We start from the raw sequence: 18,887 nt of genomic DNA on the forward strand, positions 1-18,887 counted from the left end.
TAGCCTGCCAGGAAAGCCTGTGCCGAGGCTGCAGGGCTCGCTGGAGGGTGGCGGGGCCTCTAGGAAACAACTGAGGTCCCCATGGGGTCTGGGCTGCCTCTCATGCCTGTGGAATTTTGCCCAAGGGCATCATCTGTCACCTTCAGTGGCCACCAAGGAGCTGGCACCAGTGGCCTCTAAGCTCTTCCCACTTCCAGAATAACTCCTTCCACCCTGGCCCTCATCTTTGTACTTTTTAAAAACTATAAACGTTGGACTGGGGGCTAGGAAAATGGGGCTCTTGGCCTTGCCTCTGGTGCTGTGACTCTGGGAAAATCACATGACCAACCCAGGCCTCACTGTCTTCAGCTGTAAAATGGGTATCAGAGCTGTTCTTAGTAGCTTGAACATCTCTCACGCCTCCTTTCTGGTGCACAACTCCAGTTTCCTCTTGGCACTCAGCTGGGCCGTCACCTCTCCCAGGGAGACCTCCACCCCTACCCATGGATGGATTCTTGCTTCTGTTAAATGTTTATTTAACATACAGCAGCTACGATGCACAGGGCACTGTTCTAAGCTCTTTAGAAGTATCAACTCATTTAAACCTCTTAACAATAGACATCTGCTCTCATCTTCATCTCAAGAGGAGGAAACAGGAACAGAAAGGTTAATGAACTGGCTCAAGATCAAACAGCTAGAGAATGGATGAGCCAGGATTCAAACCCAGGAAGTCCCAGATTCCAGGGGCTAAAGAACCACCTCTTTATCGCTTATCTTCAATGTGACTTCCTTCACCCCTGAAGACAGGCCTGGTACTTCTCTGCCTTCCTCTTTTTGCATTTGGCAGCTGTTCAGGAAACACTTGTTGAATGAAAGAATGAATGAATTTGTCCAAGGTCCTCTGGAGACCTAAGAGAGGAGGGGCTGTTGGCTTCATTTTGCAGGTGGGAATTGTATGCGTTTGCTAGGGCTGCCCGAACAAAGTGCAACAAACTAGACTGTTTAAACAAGAGAAATTAATTTGCTCATAGTGCTGGAGGCTGGAAGTCCAAGATCAAGGTGTCAGGCAAGGTTGCTTCTTTCTGAGGGCTGTGAGGAAGGGTCAGTTTCAGGCCTCTCTCCCAGTTTGGGATGGCTTGCTGGCCATCCTTAGCATCCCTTGGCTGGAAGCATCACCCCAGCGTTTTCTCTGTGTCCATGTCTGTGTCCAAATCTTTTCTTAAGAACACCAGTCACACCAGAAAAGTGGCCCACCCTACATACTCCAGGGTGACCTCGTCTTAACTACTTCCAACTGCAAGGACTCTATTTTCAGATAAGATCACATCCGGAGGTACTTCAACCTATGTTAGGACTTCAACCTATGAATTTGAGGGGCACACAATCCAATGCACAGCAGGAATTAACCTCCTAGGAGGTCCTGTCTGACACAGCTTCTGTCCTCAAACTGGGCCTCCCCTCTGCCTTTCTCCCTTTCCTTCCCCGCCTTCCTCCAGCCACAGGGCCATAGCACATATAGCCCCTTTGCCAGGCACTCCCAGGCTCACTCTGCTTTTGGTACCACTCCCACCATGGCCCCTCCCCAACGCTGTGCTCCCCTCAGAGCGCACTGCACCTCTGTCCCCGCCAGATAGTGATACATTTTACTTGTGGGGCTGCCTGTGAGCATCAGAAGCATGGGAACTGTGTCTGTTTCCGTCCACTGTGCTCCCAGCCCAGTGTCAGGGCCTTGCGCACAGTGGATGCTCGGTCATATCCTTGCTGTCTTAATGAAATTTGCCCAGAGAGGTCAAGTGAATGGTCAAGGCCGTGCGGTAGTTTCATGATAGAGATGGCGTAGGTCCCAGGCCTCCTGAGTTTAGCTCTCGTGACTTTTAGGGGATGCGTTTGCCCCATGGCCTTCCAGTTGATTCGCCAAGAGTCTCACCAGGGCCTGCCAGTGACGGTGGCACGGGGGGCATCCTGAGATCTTGGTGAGACCGTGCCTTGCAAGAGTCCAGGGAGAGCCCCTTTCATTACAGCCCGGGGTCCTCCCTGCCTTTAGATGCTTTCTTCTGTGTCTGGAGTCCTGTGGAGCCCAGGCTGTCACCTCCCCATGGGACAATGGCCTGTCTCCCCCACTCTCTGGAGATGAGGTAGGCCTGAAGCCCTGGGACCTTGGCTTCTCCTAACCCAGGCCATACAGACTCCCAGCTCCTTTCCGCTAATGCTGAAGCAGATGCATTAAGTCCTGGTCCAGGGCCTGGTGGCCATGGGCTGTTGCCTGGCAACAGCCTCTGAGAGACAAGTTCAAGGGAAGGTGTTGGGTCTGAGCAACTCAGATGTCTGGAGAGAAGGAGTCAGTCAAGAAGGGTCATCACCACCCCTTCCTGCCTGCTCAGGCTCACAGCCCCAGAGCCTCCCCTCACCTCACAGCCCCTTCGGCTCCCATAATCCACATATTCCAACCCCAAACCCCCATCTAACTCCTTCCACTCCCCGATCCTCCCCCAAGTATTCAGGGTCACTACATTGCACAAATCCAAAGGTTAGAGTCACAGTGTGAAAATCTCCCCCTGGAATTGTGAAATGGAATTTCCCCCATTCGTTCATTTATTCCAAATACTCATATGAAGAGTCCCCAGCACTGCCAGGCCCTGGGAACCCAGATGCATTGGGCGCAGTCCTTGCCTGGAAGGACAAGTCTCGTGGGACACCCCCACACACAGGCACATGAGTGTGCACAGGCAGTGACACACGGTGAGGTGGGGAAGCGGGCGGGCCGTGGGATCCAGAGAGGGGACCTTGGCCCAGGCATGGCTCCCACGCCACCTCGGCTGCCAGCAGTCTCTCTGCTCCCACTCGGTGCATACCTGTCACACACACAGCAGGCCCTAGGTGTTACACGCCAGTACACGTTCACTCACGGGTATGTCTGAGATGCCCTGCACACCTACTATGTGCCCTGCACTGTGCTGAGACCCCCTCTCCCCAATCCTACTCTCATTGCTTCCTGGCTCATCTCTCCTTGCCATTGGGAGTCTGTCCCTGACCCAACCCCTACCCCACTGGTAAGGCCAAACTGTCCATCACAGTGTCCCACCTTCTCTCTGACTGGAAAGATGGGCACATGACCCACACCTGGCTAATCATGGCATTCTATCACCTTGTCTTTGGTGATTGGCCCAAGGGGCCATCATGTGACCCAGTTGGAGCCAATCAACTCTCTTCCATGAGATCTAATATTTGGACACAGGAAGAGAGAATATCTACGCTCTGGGATCCAGATCTGTAAGGATGTAGTCTGGGGCTTGTCAGGAGCATCTTCCACGATCCCTGGAGGCCAGGACTATGGAAGGCTATATACAAGGAGGTCTGGTCATGCAGCGATGAGAGACAGTTAGGAGCATCCTGATGAAGATGGGTGCCTGTACACACCCCTACTCACGCACACTGATCTAACACACAGCGCCTGGCAGAGAAATTGGCCCAGGCCAGTTGTCATGTGTTACCATCTTTATTGACAAAAGCTGGGGTCAGAAACAGCAAAGGATTTCCCTAAGGGGCCTCCCAGCCACCCTTGTGGAACAGGCTCACTTGCCCTAGGAATCAGGAAAGCAGGGCATGCTGGAATGCCAGGGGCCCTCTTCCGTCAGACCCCCAGATCCTCCTGAGGGGAACCCCAGACTGAGGACTGGGCCTCCAGCCTCCAACCGCCACACAAGCTCGATTTTGTAAACTTCCTTCCCCCTGAGAGGCCCTCACTCTACCCCACGCCCTGCCTCCCTGATCCTTGGTCTCTGACCCCCAACTCCCCCTTTCTCATGTCCTGCTGTGTCCTCACCCGCAAGAGCTGGAGACAGAGAGGCCACTTGTTGAAGGAGAAGGAGGTGAAGGCCATGCCTGGCAGGGGGCTGCTTCCACTTTGTAATCTGCTATGCCCTACCCCCACCCATTGTAGTGAGCCTGGCAGTGCCCCCAAATGACTCATTTTCTTCCCAAATCCCAGGAGGCAGGCAAGCTGGGACAACCACTTCCATTTTATGTTGGGGAAACTGAAGCCCAGAGAGGTCAAGGCTAGACAGGATCCAGAGGTGAGCTAAAGATCTAGGTCCCCCAACGTGTGGTTCACACGCGTTCCCTGAGGACACCCTACCCTCTGTGGGGCCGCGGGTTGAGGGATTTAGCCAGAGGTACCACCGTCCCCAAGACCAGTCTTGCTGGGGCTCTAAGGGGTCGCCGCTGGGAGGGAGTCCAGGCCCAGCCTTGCACAGTGGCCTCTCCCTATGGTCTCCCTCCAGACTCCTCTAGTCTTGTCTTCCTTGGGCCTTCCCGACCTGTCGCCCTAGGGAATACAGAAGCCTGCTGGGGCCACACCACTCCTCCTAACCTCTCCAGGGAGCCAGGCCCTGCTTCCCAGCTCTGCCCCCAGGCTTCCATCAACACCCAGCCCTTCTTACCAGCACTGAGGGCCCCCAACGGGCCTGGCCCCATACCTTTCAGAGCATTTGCTGTTCCACCCTGATGGCATCTTTTCCTTGAGGCTGATCAGATCAGGTCAGGCACCAGCGATCCAGTTTCATGGATGCTGCAACTGAGCTCTGCCCAGAGGGGCCAAGGTCGGCTCCAAGGTCATGGGACAGATCTGGTCTCCACCTCCTTCTTGTCCTCCTTCTTCTCCCTTCTCTCCCTTCGCCATCATCTGCCTTATCCTCTCAGCCCTGTTTAGACACTCTGCCTTTCCATGCCAGCCTGCTTGGGCCAGGTCCCTGCCTTCGTAACTGGGAGGGAGGGACAGGGAGGATTTTCCTATGAGGAGGATCCTGCAGCCCTCAAAGACCCAGAGACCCTCTCAAGCCACAGGACACAGAGCGAGCTGCTTTGAGAATTGGTCAGCTGCCCCCAACAGGGCTTGAGCTAGGCTTTGGGTGGCCTAAGTTTGAGCAAGTTGAGGTCCCTCTTTGAGAAATGGGATACAAATTTACAAGTACAAAATTCAACTCAGGGCCCCAGAGGGGCCCACGCAGTCAGGAACCTTGAAGCTGGGCTTAATTAGCTTCCTGGAAGATCTACTTCTTCTCCTCCTGTCCAGGAACGCAGGAGTCCTGGCACTGACCATCTGGACCAAGAGGGCCTGGGGGTTGCTGGGTTGGTCAGCGGGTAAGGCCAGAGGCCCAGAGAGGAGAAGAGCCGGCCCACAGCCTTGCAGCAAGAGGAGGAGGGCAGATGTGGGGCCTGAGCAGCCCCTCCTTCCTGCCAGGAAATACTTTCTCCTATTCGGGGCTGCAGTGAATCTCCCCATGAACCTGGGGCCCCAATCCCTCCTTTGTGAACTTGACTCTGAGCCCAGGAAATCCAGGCCTTGGTTTATCCCTCTGAGGGCCAAGATTCAGGCTGCTGCACCAGGATGCTCTGTCTCCGAAGGGGAAGGCCAGTCTGCACTTACCCCTTTAACCTGGCCCTACTCAGAAAGATCAGCCCAGCAGGGGTGCCCCTCCAGACTTCTCATCTGATAAAGCTCGTCCAGGAGGATATCGCCCATCCCTGAGTCACAGAGAACATGTGGCCCAGAGAGGGAAAGTGACCTATCTGAGGTCACACAGCAAGTCTCGGCAGCAATGGGATCAGAGCCCAGGCCTCCAAACATCCCATCACGGGCCCCTGGCACCTTGGGCAGCATGCCCTAGCGCACCCACATTTGCCCTGTCCTCGGGCTACCCTGGCCCTCCTCAGTCCCCTACAGATAGCTGATGTGCAGTGTGCCCGACTTTTCCCCAGCTGAGGGCTCCTGGGGGAGGAATTGATGCTCCTTGCTGGCGGTGCCGCTGGGTGGCTGCTCCTGCCCACTGGAACCAGGCTGTGTGATCTGGCTGACCCGGCCATTCATCTCCTTCTCCCCCTGCTTCCCTGCCCCCTCCTTCCTATCACCACTCCCATCCTCTTCCTCATGGTCCTCCTCCTCAGTCTTCTCTGGAGGCCCCACAGGAGGTTCCTGGTTGCGCACACGGCGGGAAGGCCGCAGCAGGACCCTGCGGAAGCCCTGCTTGAAGCGGTAGGAGAGGAAGCCGTAAAGGATGGGGTTGGCGCAGCTGTTAGCATAGGGCAGTGCCACCACCAGGAAGTAGAGGCCAAAGAAGGCGGGCTCCTCGGGCAGTGGGCACACCACGTTGATGATATTGAGCACATAGAAGGGCATCCAGCAGAGGACGAAGAGCGCCACCACGGCCACCACCATGCGTGTGACCCTGCGTTCCGAGTGCCGCCGCCGCTGGCACGAAGGTGCCCGCACCCGCCGCCCAGCTGAGCGCACCTTGACCACAATGAGCAGGTAGCAGAGGCAGATGACCAGCAGTGGCCCAAAGAAGCCCAGTGCGGCTGTGTAGATGATGAAGCCAGCCCTCCAGGCTGCTGCTGGCTCGGGCCACTGCATGTGGCAGGTGCTCATGCCACGGGGCACACCAGAGAAGACCACCACGGGTAGCACCACCACGGCCGAAGCCACCCAGACAGCCGCACTGACCGTGCGGGCCACAGGCGCCGTGCGCCAGCGGGCTGAGCGGGTAGGATGCACCACCGCCAGGTAGCGGTCCACGCTCATGACGGTGAGGCAGAAGATGCTGGTGAACTGGTTGATGCCGTCCACTGCCATGACCAGGCGGCACATGAGGGAGCCAAAGGGCCAGTAGGACAGGGCATTCTGAGCAGCCAGGAAAGGCAGCCCCAGCATGAAGAGCTCGTCAGCCAGCGCCAGGTTGAGGATGTAGATGCTGGTGACGGACGGGCTGGCCGTCTGGCGCAGGACCACGTAGATGACCAGTGAGTTACCCAGCAGGCCCACCACGCACACCACCAAGTAGACCAATGGGATCAGAATGCCGCTGACAGCCAGCCCTGCTGCGCTCGGCACTGCAGATGCGTTTCCAAGGACGGCATCCAGGGACCAGGCCGAGGAGGTGTTCCCAGGGTCCGAGGTCGTGGGTACCAGAGAAGGAGAGCCAGGGGTGTCCATGGCCAAGGGAGGGTGGTCAGCAGTCAGCTACTGGCCTGGAGGAGGGAGGACACAGCTTGGTCATGGCAAGGAATGGCGTTCTCTCCACAGCCCCTCCCCCATCACACTGAACTTGGAGACTTATTGGGCACCTGGCCAGAGTTTGACCTGTCACAGCGCATCCACTCTGCACAGAACAGTAAGGGTGGCCTGCAAGTTATCCCCACTTCTCAGATGAGGAAGCTGAGTCTCAGAGAGGTGAAGTGGCCGCCCTGTACCACATAGCAGGGCTATGGCGTGAGACTCGGGCTTGCCTGGCTCCAAAGGGCAGGAACCAGCCCTGGCCGGTGCCGCACTGTGTCCCTTCGCCTGTGCACAGGAAGAGGGCTCCACAAATGTCCAGTAAACGGCTGAGTGGAGCATCCAATCAGCTGACGACAACATGAGCCCTTTCTTCTACAGCAGCACTTTTTAAACGTTTTGGACACCATTGCATTTTACTTTGCAACCCGGTGAGGTCACATTGCTTCATAAAATGATCCTTGCCTTTCTACATATGATTGCCCAGCTGGCATAGCCCCAAGTGGATCACCCACTGTTATAGACCGAATGTGTCCTCCCCTACTCCAAACTGATACGTTAAAATCCTAACCCCCAGTGTGATGGTATTAGGAGGTGGGACCTTTGGGGGTGATTAGGTCATGAGAGTGGAGACTTCATGAATGGGATTCGTGCCCTTCTAAGGGGGACCCCAGAGAGCTCCCTTGTCCCTTCCACCAAGCAAGGAAACAGCAAGGAAACAGGCATTCATGAACCAGAAAGCAGGCTCCCACCAGACACTGAATCTGCTGACACTTCAACCTTCGACTTTCCAGCCTCCACAACAGTCAGGAATAAATTTCTGTTGTTTATAAGCCATCCAATCTGTGGTAGTCTGTTACAGCAACTGAAACAGACTGACATGCTCCAACAGGTCACCCCCCTACAGGTCTCAGCTCTCACATTTGAAAACTCTGCTGCATATCACAGGTCCTTAACCTTGAACCCAGTCCCTATATGAGCATCAGAGGATCCACAAACCCCCCAAACTCACGTGCAAGTTAATGTGTCCTTGTTTTTTTCATGTGTGTTCATCACATTCCTCAGATTCTGCATGGAGTTTAGAACCACTGGCTCAGAGGTGTGCCCTCCCCTGGGAATCAAAGCCCTTGAGGGCCTGCTCTCAGGCCCGGCCGTCCCACAGCGTCCCCACAAAGGCCCTGCCCAGGATGACTGGCTGTGAACCTGGGGGGTGGGCGGCTGGGACCCCTTCTGCCCCAGAGGACGACTGGTGAAATTCACAACACGCAGGAGGTAAGTACAAGAACAACCACATCCCCCCGCGCTGGTGGGGCAGCTCCTCCCAGGAGAGGACCCTTCAAGTGGATCTTGAAAGTAAGAGCATGCCCAGCAGCTCGATGGGAACCCGAGCCCTCATTCCCTTGAGGGCATCTTCTTACCACACTTCCCGTGTGTGATGAGGAGCTGGGACTCCTCCTGGCTCCCCTGCTGGACTTGACTCTCCTCAAGTGTGGAGATGCCAGGATTCAGTTCTGGCCCTTTTCCTCATCCCTTTCACGCAAGCACAAGCTCTGCATCCGTGTTTGAGGCATTGAGGGAATCAGAGGAACCTGGGTGGACAAATCTGGTTGCAAAGGGAGGATGGATTGCTGACTGTGGAAATTCATGCCCTGCTACGAGAGGTTCCCTACCTCAGGATTTGCTAGCCTCCCTCAGCAGAACCTCAGGAAACCCAGTTAGAGGCCGAGGCTAAAAGATGGAGCCTCCTCTGGGGCCTAGACCTCCTCCCCTCTTTCCAGTGACCCCCTCGTCACCAGTCTCCTGCAGGCTGGCTGCCCTGACTCTTCCTACAGAGACTCCAAAGGAAAAAGAAGGCTCTCAGAGGCTCCTTTCTCCAACATCCTCCTGCCCCAACACTGGATCTGAAGTGCCTCCAGTGGGACCTGTGGTCCACATTGCCCTGTTTGGACATCACTTTTCAGATGTGAACCTCCTGGAAAGGGGAGGTGCCCCAACTCAGAGGAAACGCTTCTAGTAAGTGAGCGTGCCTGGTTGATCCTGCGCAATGACCTGGGGCTTCCAGGGGCTTCAAGAGCCAGGAGAGGCAACGCCAAGAGTGGCAAAGAACCCCTTGGCCCTGGCTCCTCCTGATGGTTCCGCAGGCTGGCCAGGCTCAGAGCATCCCCTCCGGGCTCTTCCATGCCTGATGAGAGCCCTCAACCCACCCTCACCCCAGGCACTAAGGGAGGAGCAGTCGACAGTGCACTCATAGGATCCCAACAGTGCTGCCAGCCCCTTGTCACTGAGCCCTGACTGTCAGGTTCCAGGCTAAGGAGTGATGTGCACCGTCCTACAGGGTTTCATGAGGCACTAGTGTTGTCCCCACAATACAGACAAAGAACAGAGTTGAGGCCATGCACTCTGGTCACACAGCTAGGAGGGGGCAAAGCTGCGAGGATTCTTAAGACCATCCCCCACCCCTCCACTTCACAGGTGGGTGGATTGAGGCCAGTCCTGAAGAAGGCACTCATCTAAGTGTCATAGCTGGTCAGGGCCCCCAGCTGGCATCCACCCCTCCCACCAGTCTATTCAGAGCTCTCCTCACTGCTTCTCAGACTCTTGAACTATTAAGATCATGGACCCAAATCCCTAGACACTTAGAGACCTAAAAATAGAATTTTAGAATCTTAGAACTGAGTTGTAGAGTCATAGATTTTTAGACTCTGTGTCTTTGAATTGGAAAAGGTCAGAATTCCAGCATGCTGGAATCAGCCTTCTTTAGACCTGGAATTGTGAACCTGGGACCTTACAGTCCAGACCTCCTCAGCCAGGGAGCCCTACGTCACCCATCCATCTGATTCGCCTCCCTGTGTGCAGATCCCCTTTATAGCATCCTCGCCAGGCGGCCAATCACAACCCAGGGCTGGAGGAGGGAGGGGAGCACCAGGCTCCCCGGAGAGGAGCAGTGAGCCAGGCAAACCTAATTTCCAGGCTGCAGGGACAGATGCCCCCCGGCAAAGCCTGAGGGTAAGCTCTGAGCACAGCCCCTCCAGCCCAGGCACACACGTGTGTACCCACTCACACGAACACGTGCTAACACTCATGGCCATGGGAACGCAGTGTACCAGCCAGGCCCTGCCTTTGTTCAGAAGAATGAAATAGCCCCTCCAGAGCCCCTGGCCCCCCTGGAAGACTCCCTTCCTGCACCCTTATCTGGGCTCATCTTCCCCATCAAAGTTTAACGGGTCGGAGTGCCAGAAGCGAGGAAATTACAGCTTTCCATGGGCGTAGGTCAGTCCCGCAATTTAGATGCCGTCTTTTCTTTAAGGAGCCGGAACACTGTGCATGATTTAGTTCATCCTTTGGGGAGGAGGGCTTTTTTCTCCCTGTCTGGTTTATCTTTGGCACAAGGTTGCCTGGAAGCCGGGGGCGGACTCTTCAGAGGACTGTTCCAGAGGGAACAGAGGTCCAGAGAGGGTGAATGGCTGTCTTGAGCCCCACAGCAATTCAGGACGGCCCCTCAGGGATGCGAGACACCCCAGTCATTCTCCGTTTGTCTGTCTCCCACCCTTTCCCCTCTAGAGTGTCGGTTCTTGGGTGCAGGACCCTGAGTTATTTATTTCTGTAACCCCAGCGCCTAACACGGCACCCAGGACATCTGCAAATGGGAGCAGACCAAGAAGTTCAGCGAGAAGAAGCCCCAGCCAGGTGGGAGGGCGCTCCTGGGCAGAGGCCTCGGACTCACATCCATGAGATCCTCACCAAGCCCAAGAGGGAGGCTTTTTAGAGAGGAGCAATTTGAGGCTCAGAGAGGCTCAGTAAATTATACAAGGTCACTCAGCTGATGAGTAGGAGGTCAGAATTCGAACCCAGTCCTGTCCATTCTTAAACTATCAGTACCTCCTGGCCCTGTGGGCTTCCCTGAGGGCCTCAGACTAAAAGAAAATGACGACTGGAACAGCCCCTGATCTCCCTGGCTGACTGTGCATTCTGCTCCTTGTTGCTCCCCTGGGCCGGCCCCCAGGGCCGAGGCCCAGATTGTGCTGATCAGTGCCAGCTGCCTCACTCCCACCTCAGACCCGGGGTCTGACCCCCAGAAACACAGCCCGCAAGCCCACAAATCCTAGGCTGGGGGCTGGGGCTCTGCCACAGAGCAATGATGCCAAACTGCTGTGTGACCTCGGGCAACTCACTTCACATCTCTAGACCTGAGTTTCTTCTTATGAAAATGAAGACAAGCATACCCGCCTCCCAGGGTTGCTGTAAAGATTAAAGGGGAGCATGCTGAGCACAGCCCAGCACAGAGAGGGGCTCAGGAAAGCTGGCACTTGAACCAAGGAGGCCACATGCCATGCCATGAGCATCTGGTTTCGTCCCGCTCCGACATTCTGCTGTTACGTGACTTCTAGATTCTAGAATCCTGGCATGAGATTCCGAGATTAATGTCCACTCCCCAAGCCCCCGCCATCCACCAAGAGGTCACAGGAAGCCCTTCTTCCTCCCTGGGACCACCCACCCTCTCCCAGCCCCCAGCTCCAGCCTCCCAAGTTTATCCTGGGCAGAGGGTGGGCTCCAGCACCCCACCCTCTGGGACCCCATCAGGGCCCCAGCCTCCTTACCTGCCCACAGGCTGAGGGCTCCCCTCCTTGCTGCCAAGCTGGTTATCATTCTGCTGCCCCCTCTCCCTGTCCAGTCCCCAGGCCCCACTGAGCACCGCTTAGCCGGGGTCCCCACACAGTGCCCACTTCTACACTGCTTGAGGAACTGGGCCCCCTCCTAGGCCTGCGGCAGCCACGTCTGCCCACAAAGCCGCTCCCATCTGGTCTCCAGCCCTGACTTCCCACCGGCGCCTGGTGCATCACCCCCCCATCTCCAGGACACGTCCTTGGGTGGGAGGGTAGGGGCAGAGATGAGGGGGTCTGCAGGCAGGAGCCTGGGGTGGGGGTGGAGGGAGAAGCTTCCTAAGGGAAAGAAGAGAAATGGGGAAGAGGGGACTCTAAGAAACCAATAGAAATAGAGGGAAAAGCGGGGTCGGTTGAAGGTGGAGAGAGAGGAAGAGCCAGAGAAAGGAAGAGCCAGAGAGAGAAGACGGTGAGTGGGTGGAAAGCCAGAATGAGGGGGAGTGATGAGAAATGCCTGCCTGACAGGAGAAGAGAAAGAGGAGGAAAGAGTGAGAGAAGGGGCAAGAGAGAGGAATGCAGAGGGAGATGCAGGGAAAGAGCACAGGGAAGAAAGGAGAAGGAGGGGGTGGCAGGGAGAGTGACAGAGAGGGATTGTGCCACAGATGGTGACATGGAGAGCCAGGGAAGGAGGGAGCAGGAGTGGGGGTGCGGGAAGGGCTGAGAGGAGGGGCCAGGAGGAGGGGCCGGAGCGCAGGTGCGGCGGGGGGGGGCGGGGGGGGGGGGCGGTGCGGGGAGGGGCGGCAGGTTAGGGGAGGAGGCTGGAAGGGGGGCAGACCCTGTTACCGGGGAGATTTCAGCCACCCACGCTGGCCTTGGCTTCCGCAGGGGCTTGGAAATGAGAGTGTGGTGTTCAGGGTTGCTGGGGGCTGAGAGCCAGTGGCCAGACGCCTCCCAGGCCACCGTGGGCACACATCCCCCAGAGCAACAGCTGGGTCCCAAGGCCAGTGCTGCGAGGAGGGCTGGGAGCATCGGACGAGCACTGGGCAGGGAGTCCGCAGTTCCGCAGTCTAGGTTCCTCGCCCAGGGGCTGGATGTCAGCCACAGAGGAAAGCCAGGCGGGGGTTATCAGTCTAGATGGGTCTGGAGAGCCCCCGGAAGGGTGAAGACTAGAACAGGGAAAAGAACTATTTCAGACTTCGGGGGCCAAGAGGCAAAATCAAAGCTATTATACAGGAGGAAACAAATTTCCAATATTTATAAATTGACCAAATTTCAAACCTAATACTAATAATTGAGGACTTTTTTGGTAATCTGATCTACTACTGAGAAGAGTAGAATTCTTTTTTTTTTTTTGAATGGGGTAACATTTTGCTTAATTGGAGTTCAAAGTTAGTATTTCCTTTCATCAAATCAGTTGCAAATAGTCTTCTGTAAAAAAAACAGCCTTAGCTGGCAGACTGTCCAAAACCAGGCAGTGCGGTAGACTGGCCAGGTTGGTAGACCCCTGGTTTAAAATCCCTTGCCTGGGGCCTGAGCACAGGCCTGGCTGCCCCTGGACGCCGTGCCCTAGCTTGTGCTGACCAGCTAGCTGTGTGACTGTGGGTAAGTTGTCTCCTCTCGGAGCCTCAGTTACCCCATCTGGATCTTTGGGAGGTCGACTAGATCACTCCTAAGTTCTTTCAATATGAGCATTATAAGCGCCTAAGAGTCAATTAGTAATGGCAGCCTTTTTATGAAGCCTTCTCCCCCGGAGCCGGCTGCTTCAAGGACATCACTGTGCCTCATGGCCACCACACCACCTATGATCAGCAGAGTTAGTGTATCCGGTTTTCAGATGGGAAAGCTGGGGCTCAGAGAGGGCAAGCAGTTTACTCAGATCACACAGCTAGTGAGTGGAGAGGTGGGACGGCTTTGTGCCAAAGGTGTGCTCTGAAGCACCTTGCCCACAGAAAGGCAAAGGAGGTAACAATCAGAGAACAGAGGGAAAAAAGAAATGAGTCTTTGTTGAGCACCTACTGTGTGCCAGGCACCATCCAAGCCCCTTTCTGTACTGAGCCATTTTTTAGGACCAGAGCTGGACCTACTGTGTCAGTAGGTCCCCAGGGCTGCCATGTGGTAGGCCCTCAGAGAGCAGGGAATCCAGCTTTTCCGGAGGGGGTGCTCTGGCTGCTGCAGCACACAGTAGGACTAGGGAGGGACACACCACTTCCACCTGGAGCCCCCCTCCCTGCCTCCCCACTTCCCCGTCCATCTCTCTGGCAAGGCCCTGCCTCCAGGCGTCAGGGTTCTGTCTGCACAAGTTTGCGAGGAGTAATTGGGCTCTGAGGCAGCTCCTGGGAGTGAGGGGGCTATCAGGGGCACTGTCCCTCTCCGGCCCAACCCTCCAGGGCTTCTCAGCAGCTCAGAGTAAAGTCCCCCCCCTGAAGCATTCCCAGGGGTTTCACACCTTCCCAGCCTCACCACCTGCTCATGTCTCCTCCTCTGCTCATTTTCTTCACCTGTCTGTGTTCCAGGCACACCCAGCCTCACTCATTCATTCATTTGTTTCATCTATCATTCATTCATCAGCCGGATGACCTCAGAAGGCCTCTCTGAGGAGGTCAGAGAGACGGAGCAAATATCTGGGAAGATCGGGAAGGGCCGTGCTGGGCACTGAGGTGATGACCAGTGTGCATCTGAGGGACGAGGAGGAGACCAGGAGAGAGGAGGGAGGTGGGGAGACCACCGAGGCCATGGAGGGCCTTGTTGTCTTAGGCTCAGAGTGTTGGGAGCCCCTCCGGGTGCAAGCAGAGGAGTTTCGTGACCTGATTTGTTTTTCAAAGGCTCACCAGTCAGGAACTGGTGAGAAAGTGTTGCTTCTCCTCAGGACCTTTGCACAGTCTGTGTCCCCTGCCTGGGACACTCTTCTCACCCCATTCCATCCCCATCCGTGAGGAGTCCTCCTTCAGAGAGCCTCCTGCTGGAAAATTCCCCTGCCCTGGACTAGTTAGGCCTCTCCCCTGGACCTCCAGGATACCCACCCCCCCAGCCCCGAGCCCCACACGGCCTCTAATCCAGGCTCAGCAAGACTCAGCCGTGTCCTCTGCTAGGCTGTGGGCTCCGGAACAGCAGACTCTGTGTGGGTCTCCCCTCCGTGTCCCCAGGCCTGGCACCAGCACGGCACCGCACATTTAATGAGGAGAAGAGGGTGGATGGATGGTCAGCTGCCAGGTGGCAAAGGAGGGGAGGCTGTGATCTGCTGAATGTCATCTGGAGGCTGGAGAGATGGTGATGGGTCCTGGGCATCAGGCTGGGGGAGGTGTGATCTGAGTCAGACACCAGCCCCCGCCCCAGGGACCTGGCCCAGCAGAAGTGACCCTGGGGCCCCTGATCAGCCCTCCTCCTGGGGATGGCGGGGCAGAAAGAGGAAAGGCAGCTTCATACCTGTGAACTCTGGGGTGCTGTGTCGCTGGGTGTCTGGGAGCTGTGGGGTGGTCCCGCCCTGCCTGGCGTTGAGGTCCTGGAGTGAGAGCCTCTACTCTCAGGCCTGGACCTGGCCCCTCAGTCTGTAACCTCTGCCTAGTGTCCTGGAGGGGCTGCTGGCCCACCTCCCCAACTCAGAACAATGCTATGTCTCCCCCATCACACCTTGGCCTCCTCAAGACTAGGGCTGTGTCTCTACACTCAGATTGGAGGGCTTCCCCAGATCAACAACTGTGCCTCTGCCATCAGACTGGTGGCTTTCCAGGAGCTGCAGCTCAGCCTCCTCCCATCCCGAGAGCCAGGGCCAAACTTCCTCCCACCTCTCCCGGCCCCAACAATGCCTAGGCTGGAGGGCAGGGTTGGGGGCTCAGCTAGTGAGGCTGAGGTCTTTCTTCTCAAATAAGATGAGAAGAGCCAAAAAGCCTTCCATGCCCAGCCTCTGGGGCTCCGTCACTGGAGCCCCTGTTAAGGACGTCCTCTGGTTCATCAGCCCCTGCTGGCACCTGCTGGGGTTGAATCTCAGCTTTGCCATTTACTGGCTGTGTGATCTTAGATATGTGACTTAACCTCTCTGAGCCTCCATCCCTCATCCTCAACACCTACTGCATAGGATTGCTGGGAATTAGAATTAGTTAACCCCTTTTCCCAGCAGCAGTTCCCAGGGACACCTCCTGCATTCGACAGAGGTGGGTTAGCAGACTGGAAAGGTGAGTCTGAGCCCCAGTTCTGCTTCAGTCAAGCAGCACGACTTTGTGAAACTCCTCTGCAGACTTTCTTCTTCAGTATAATGTGCCCCCATTCCCACCCAGCCCCCAAGTTTCATGTGAAGGTCAAACGAAGGAAACTCCTGTCAGCTGGTCCCCGCCTCTCTCTGCATTAAGCCTCATTGCTGTTACTTCAAAATCTTCTTTCTAACCTGTCCACTGCTCTCCATCCCTGGAGCCTCCTTTCTGGGCCAAACCACCATCACCTCTTGTTGGTCCTCCTGCTTCTGCCCTCACCCCCTCCTCAGCAAGTAGGAAGAGTCTGTTAAGAATAAGTCACACCAGTTGCTTCCTCCTTGAGACCATCCTAGGGCCACCCGTTGCTGTAGAATGAAATCCACAATCCCTCCCATGGCTGGGTACCCATGTAAGCTGCCTTTGCCTGCTTCTCTTTACACTCACCCTTCATCTCTTTCTAATTGCCTTGGCCTTCAGGCTGAACTTCACACATGCCCCAGGCCCTTTGCACAGGCTGTCCCTTGGCCCTCTCTTCATCCTTCAATAGTTTTAGGCATCAGTTGCTCAGGGAAGCCTTCTCTGAAGCCTTTTCATTCTCTGCCACTCCCTCCTCTGGGCTTCCTTTCTATCTGTAATGAAATTATTTTTGATTTGCTTTTCTCAAAGTACTCTTTGCAAATAAGCTTTAAAAACCAATAGTGCTAAAAAGACTTAGAAGAGCAAAAAAACAGGAGTCCTCCCAAGGCCCTGGCCCACCCCGTGTCCCAGAGGCATATTCACCCTCTTAGCTACTTCTCCTTGTATTTATCTCCATTTTGCTAAATCGGGTTTGTTTCTCTGTCTCTCATATCCTCAATTTTACCCATCATCTACTAACTTCCTGTTATGGTAGATGAGGATTTTAGATTTCTTACACACTCTGGTCCCTTTTCCTCTTCCTCTCAAAATAACAAATTTTCTGTTAAATGCATATTCAATGTTTCCATTATTAATGCAATGTAGATATTATCTCCTGCTCAGCCAGGGGTTAATAATTGCCTCATTTCTTCATTTGCTTAGATTTTTAAAAAAATACCTTCGTTTTCTTGGACTACTTCCATACACACCTACGGCTTCATAAAAACTTCACAGTGGCATTTCCGGGGGCTAACCTCAGGGATAATTTTTTCTTGGAGACTTCTAAACTCCTCCTGTCTGTCCCCGCAGTCCCCCGCTGCCTGGGCACAGCTGACACCCTGGGATTCTCTCTCCACCATTAGTTCAGGGATTCCCTTCAGTGTTTTCTGTGTTACATCCAGTTTCCTGAATCCCACGTCTTCCTCTTTAATGGTTTATTCCCTTATTTTGTTGGCGTGCATCCTCAGTAACTTCCTGAGCGATTATGCATGTTTGAAATTCATTCTCCTCTCACCCTTGTGGATGGCCTGGCTGGGTGTAGAATTCCAGGTTGAGAAGCTAGACTTTGATTTAGAGGGTGGAAGACATCCATCCATGTCTCTGGTTTCTAGCCCTATTCTTAGTTTCAATCCTTTGTGTGTAACTCTAGATAGCTTTTTTCATTATTCTGGAAGCTTCTAGAATCTTTGCTTTATCCTTACATTTCTGACATTTTATAATGCCTGGGTCATGTTCCGCTCACCAACACCAAGTGTTTGGGGAACTCAGTGAACTATTTGAAGCTGAAGAGATGTGTTCTTCAGTTCTGGAGAAGATTTTTTTTATTATTTCCTTCTGGAACTTTTATTATTTTACTACTAGCCTCCTAGACTAATCCTTTAATTTTCTTGTTGTTTAATTTTACTCTTTTTCTAGCTTCTGAGATAGAATTATTTTCTTCTGAGATGAAATTTATTCTTATTATCTTCCAACTCTTCCATTTTTAAAAAAATTAATCAATATATTTTTAATTTCTAAGAGCTCTTCTCTGTTTCCTGATTATTCCTCCAGTATGGCATTTTGTATTTATTTGTGGATATAATACGTTTCCTTATATCTGTAAGGATAGCAATAATGATTTCTTTAAAAATTTTTTTTCTGATTACTGCCTTGTCTCTATTTCTTGCTAGTTCCTTTTGTTCTTCGTTTGACTGGGTCTCTTTCATGTTAGGGCTTTCCTCAATTAACTAGCCATCTTTTGCCTTCCATTCATTTTTCAGAATGAAGCATTAAAAATCAGACTGGAAACTCCATGTAGGAAGGCAGGGCTTGCAAAATAGTGGACATCTCTGTAGGTACAGCTGGATGTTTTGTCAAGGACATCCAGGTGTCACCAGATGTCAGCATCTGTAAAACTTTTCACTGGAGTGGTTGGATCTTGTCCCCAGTTTCCTGTCTGGGATGAGTGTATTCCTGGGTGGTAGCATTCCTAAACTGGGCCAGGGAAAGGCTCTGAAGACAGTCTGTTAAGTATTCAGATTTTCACTGAACCCCCCCTGTATCAGTCAGCTACTACTGTGTAACAAACAACCACAAAAATCTCTGTGGTGCACAATAATAAGCATTTATTTCACTACACAACTTCAGGTCAGCTGGAATTGGTTGATCTAGGCTGGGCTTAGCTAGGCTGATCTCCTTTGAGCTGCAGGTCTTCAGGTCAGCTGGATACCTCTGCTCCCTATTTCTTTTGTACTCTTGGAACCAGCAGGTTTACCAAGGCTTGTTCTTTTGTCAGCACAAGAGAACATGGTGCAAGTGCATCAAGTCTGTCCTTGTGGTGCATATGCTAACATCCCATTGGCCAAAAGCAAGTCACATGGCCAAGACAGCCTCACTGGAGTGGGAAAGTACCCTCCTCCCTGGAGGTAGGGGATGGAGAGAGTGATTACCTGCTAAGCATAATTAAGTCTACCACATCCCCAAGAATCAGTCTGGGGCCTCACCCCAACCTGATGTGTAGCTAATGTCCTTGGGTCCAGAACTCTCTGGTTGGACTTCCCTACCCCCATTAGGAAGGGGTGGTTGCCTGGCTGCTTAGCATAGTGGGGAGGACCCGGGGAGTCTAAGTACTCCTTAAATAGATTTCCAAACAACCCCTCTGTTTCCAGGCTACTGCCTCACCATCTGTTGTGTCTGGAT

General features: G+C 54.2%; 1 protein-coding gene across 1 annotated transcript; it reads right to left on the bottom strand.

Annotated features, from left to right (window-relative positions):
* Positions 1–3,470: 3,470 nt before the first annotated feature.
* Positions 3,471–6,978, bottom strand: SSTR3 (somatostatin receptor 3). The gene has a single exon (XM_010960348.3). The coding sequence runs from the start codon at positions 6,965–6,967 to the stop codon at positions 5,696–5,698; it is 1,272 nt and encodes a 423-aa protein (XP_010958650.1). The 5' UTR covers positions 6,968–6,978; the 3' UTR covers positions 3,471–5,695.
* Positions 6,979–18,887: the final 11,909 nt, after the last annotated feature.

This window comes from Camelus bactrianus, chromosome 12, assembly GCF_048773025.1.
Source record: "Camelus bactrianus isolate YW-2024 breed Bactrian camel chromosome 12, ASM4877302v1, whole genome shotgun sequence".
In the NCBI taxonomy this organism is placed as follows: domain Eukaryota; kingdom Metazoa; phylum Chordata; class Mammalia; order Artiodactyla; family Camelidae; genus Camelus; species Camelus bactrianus.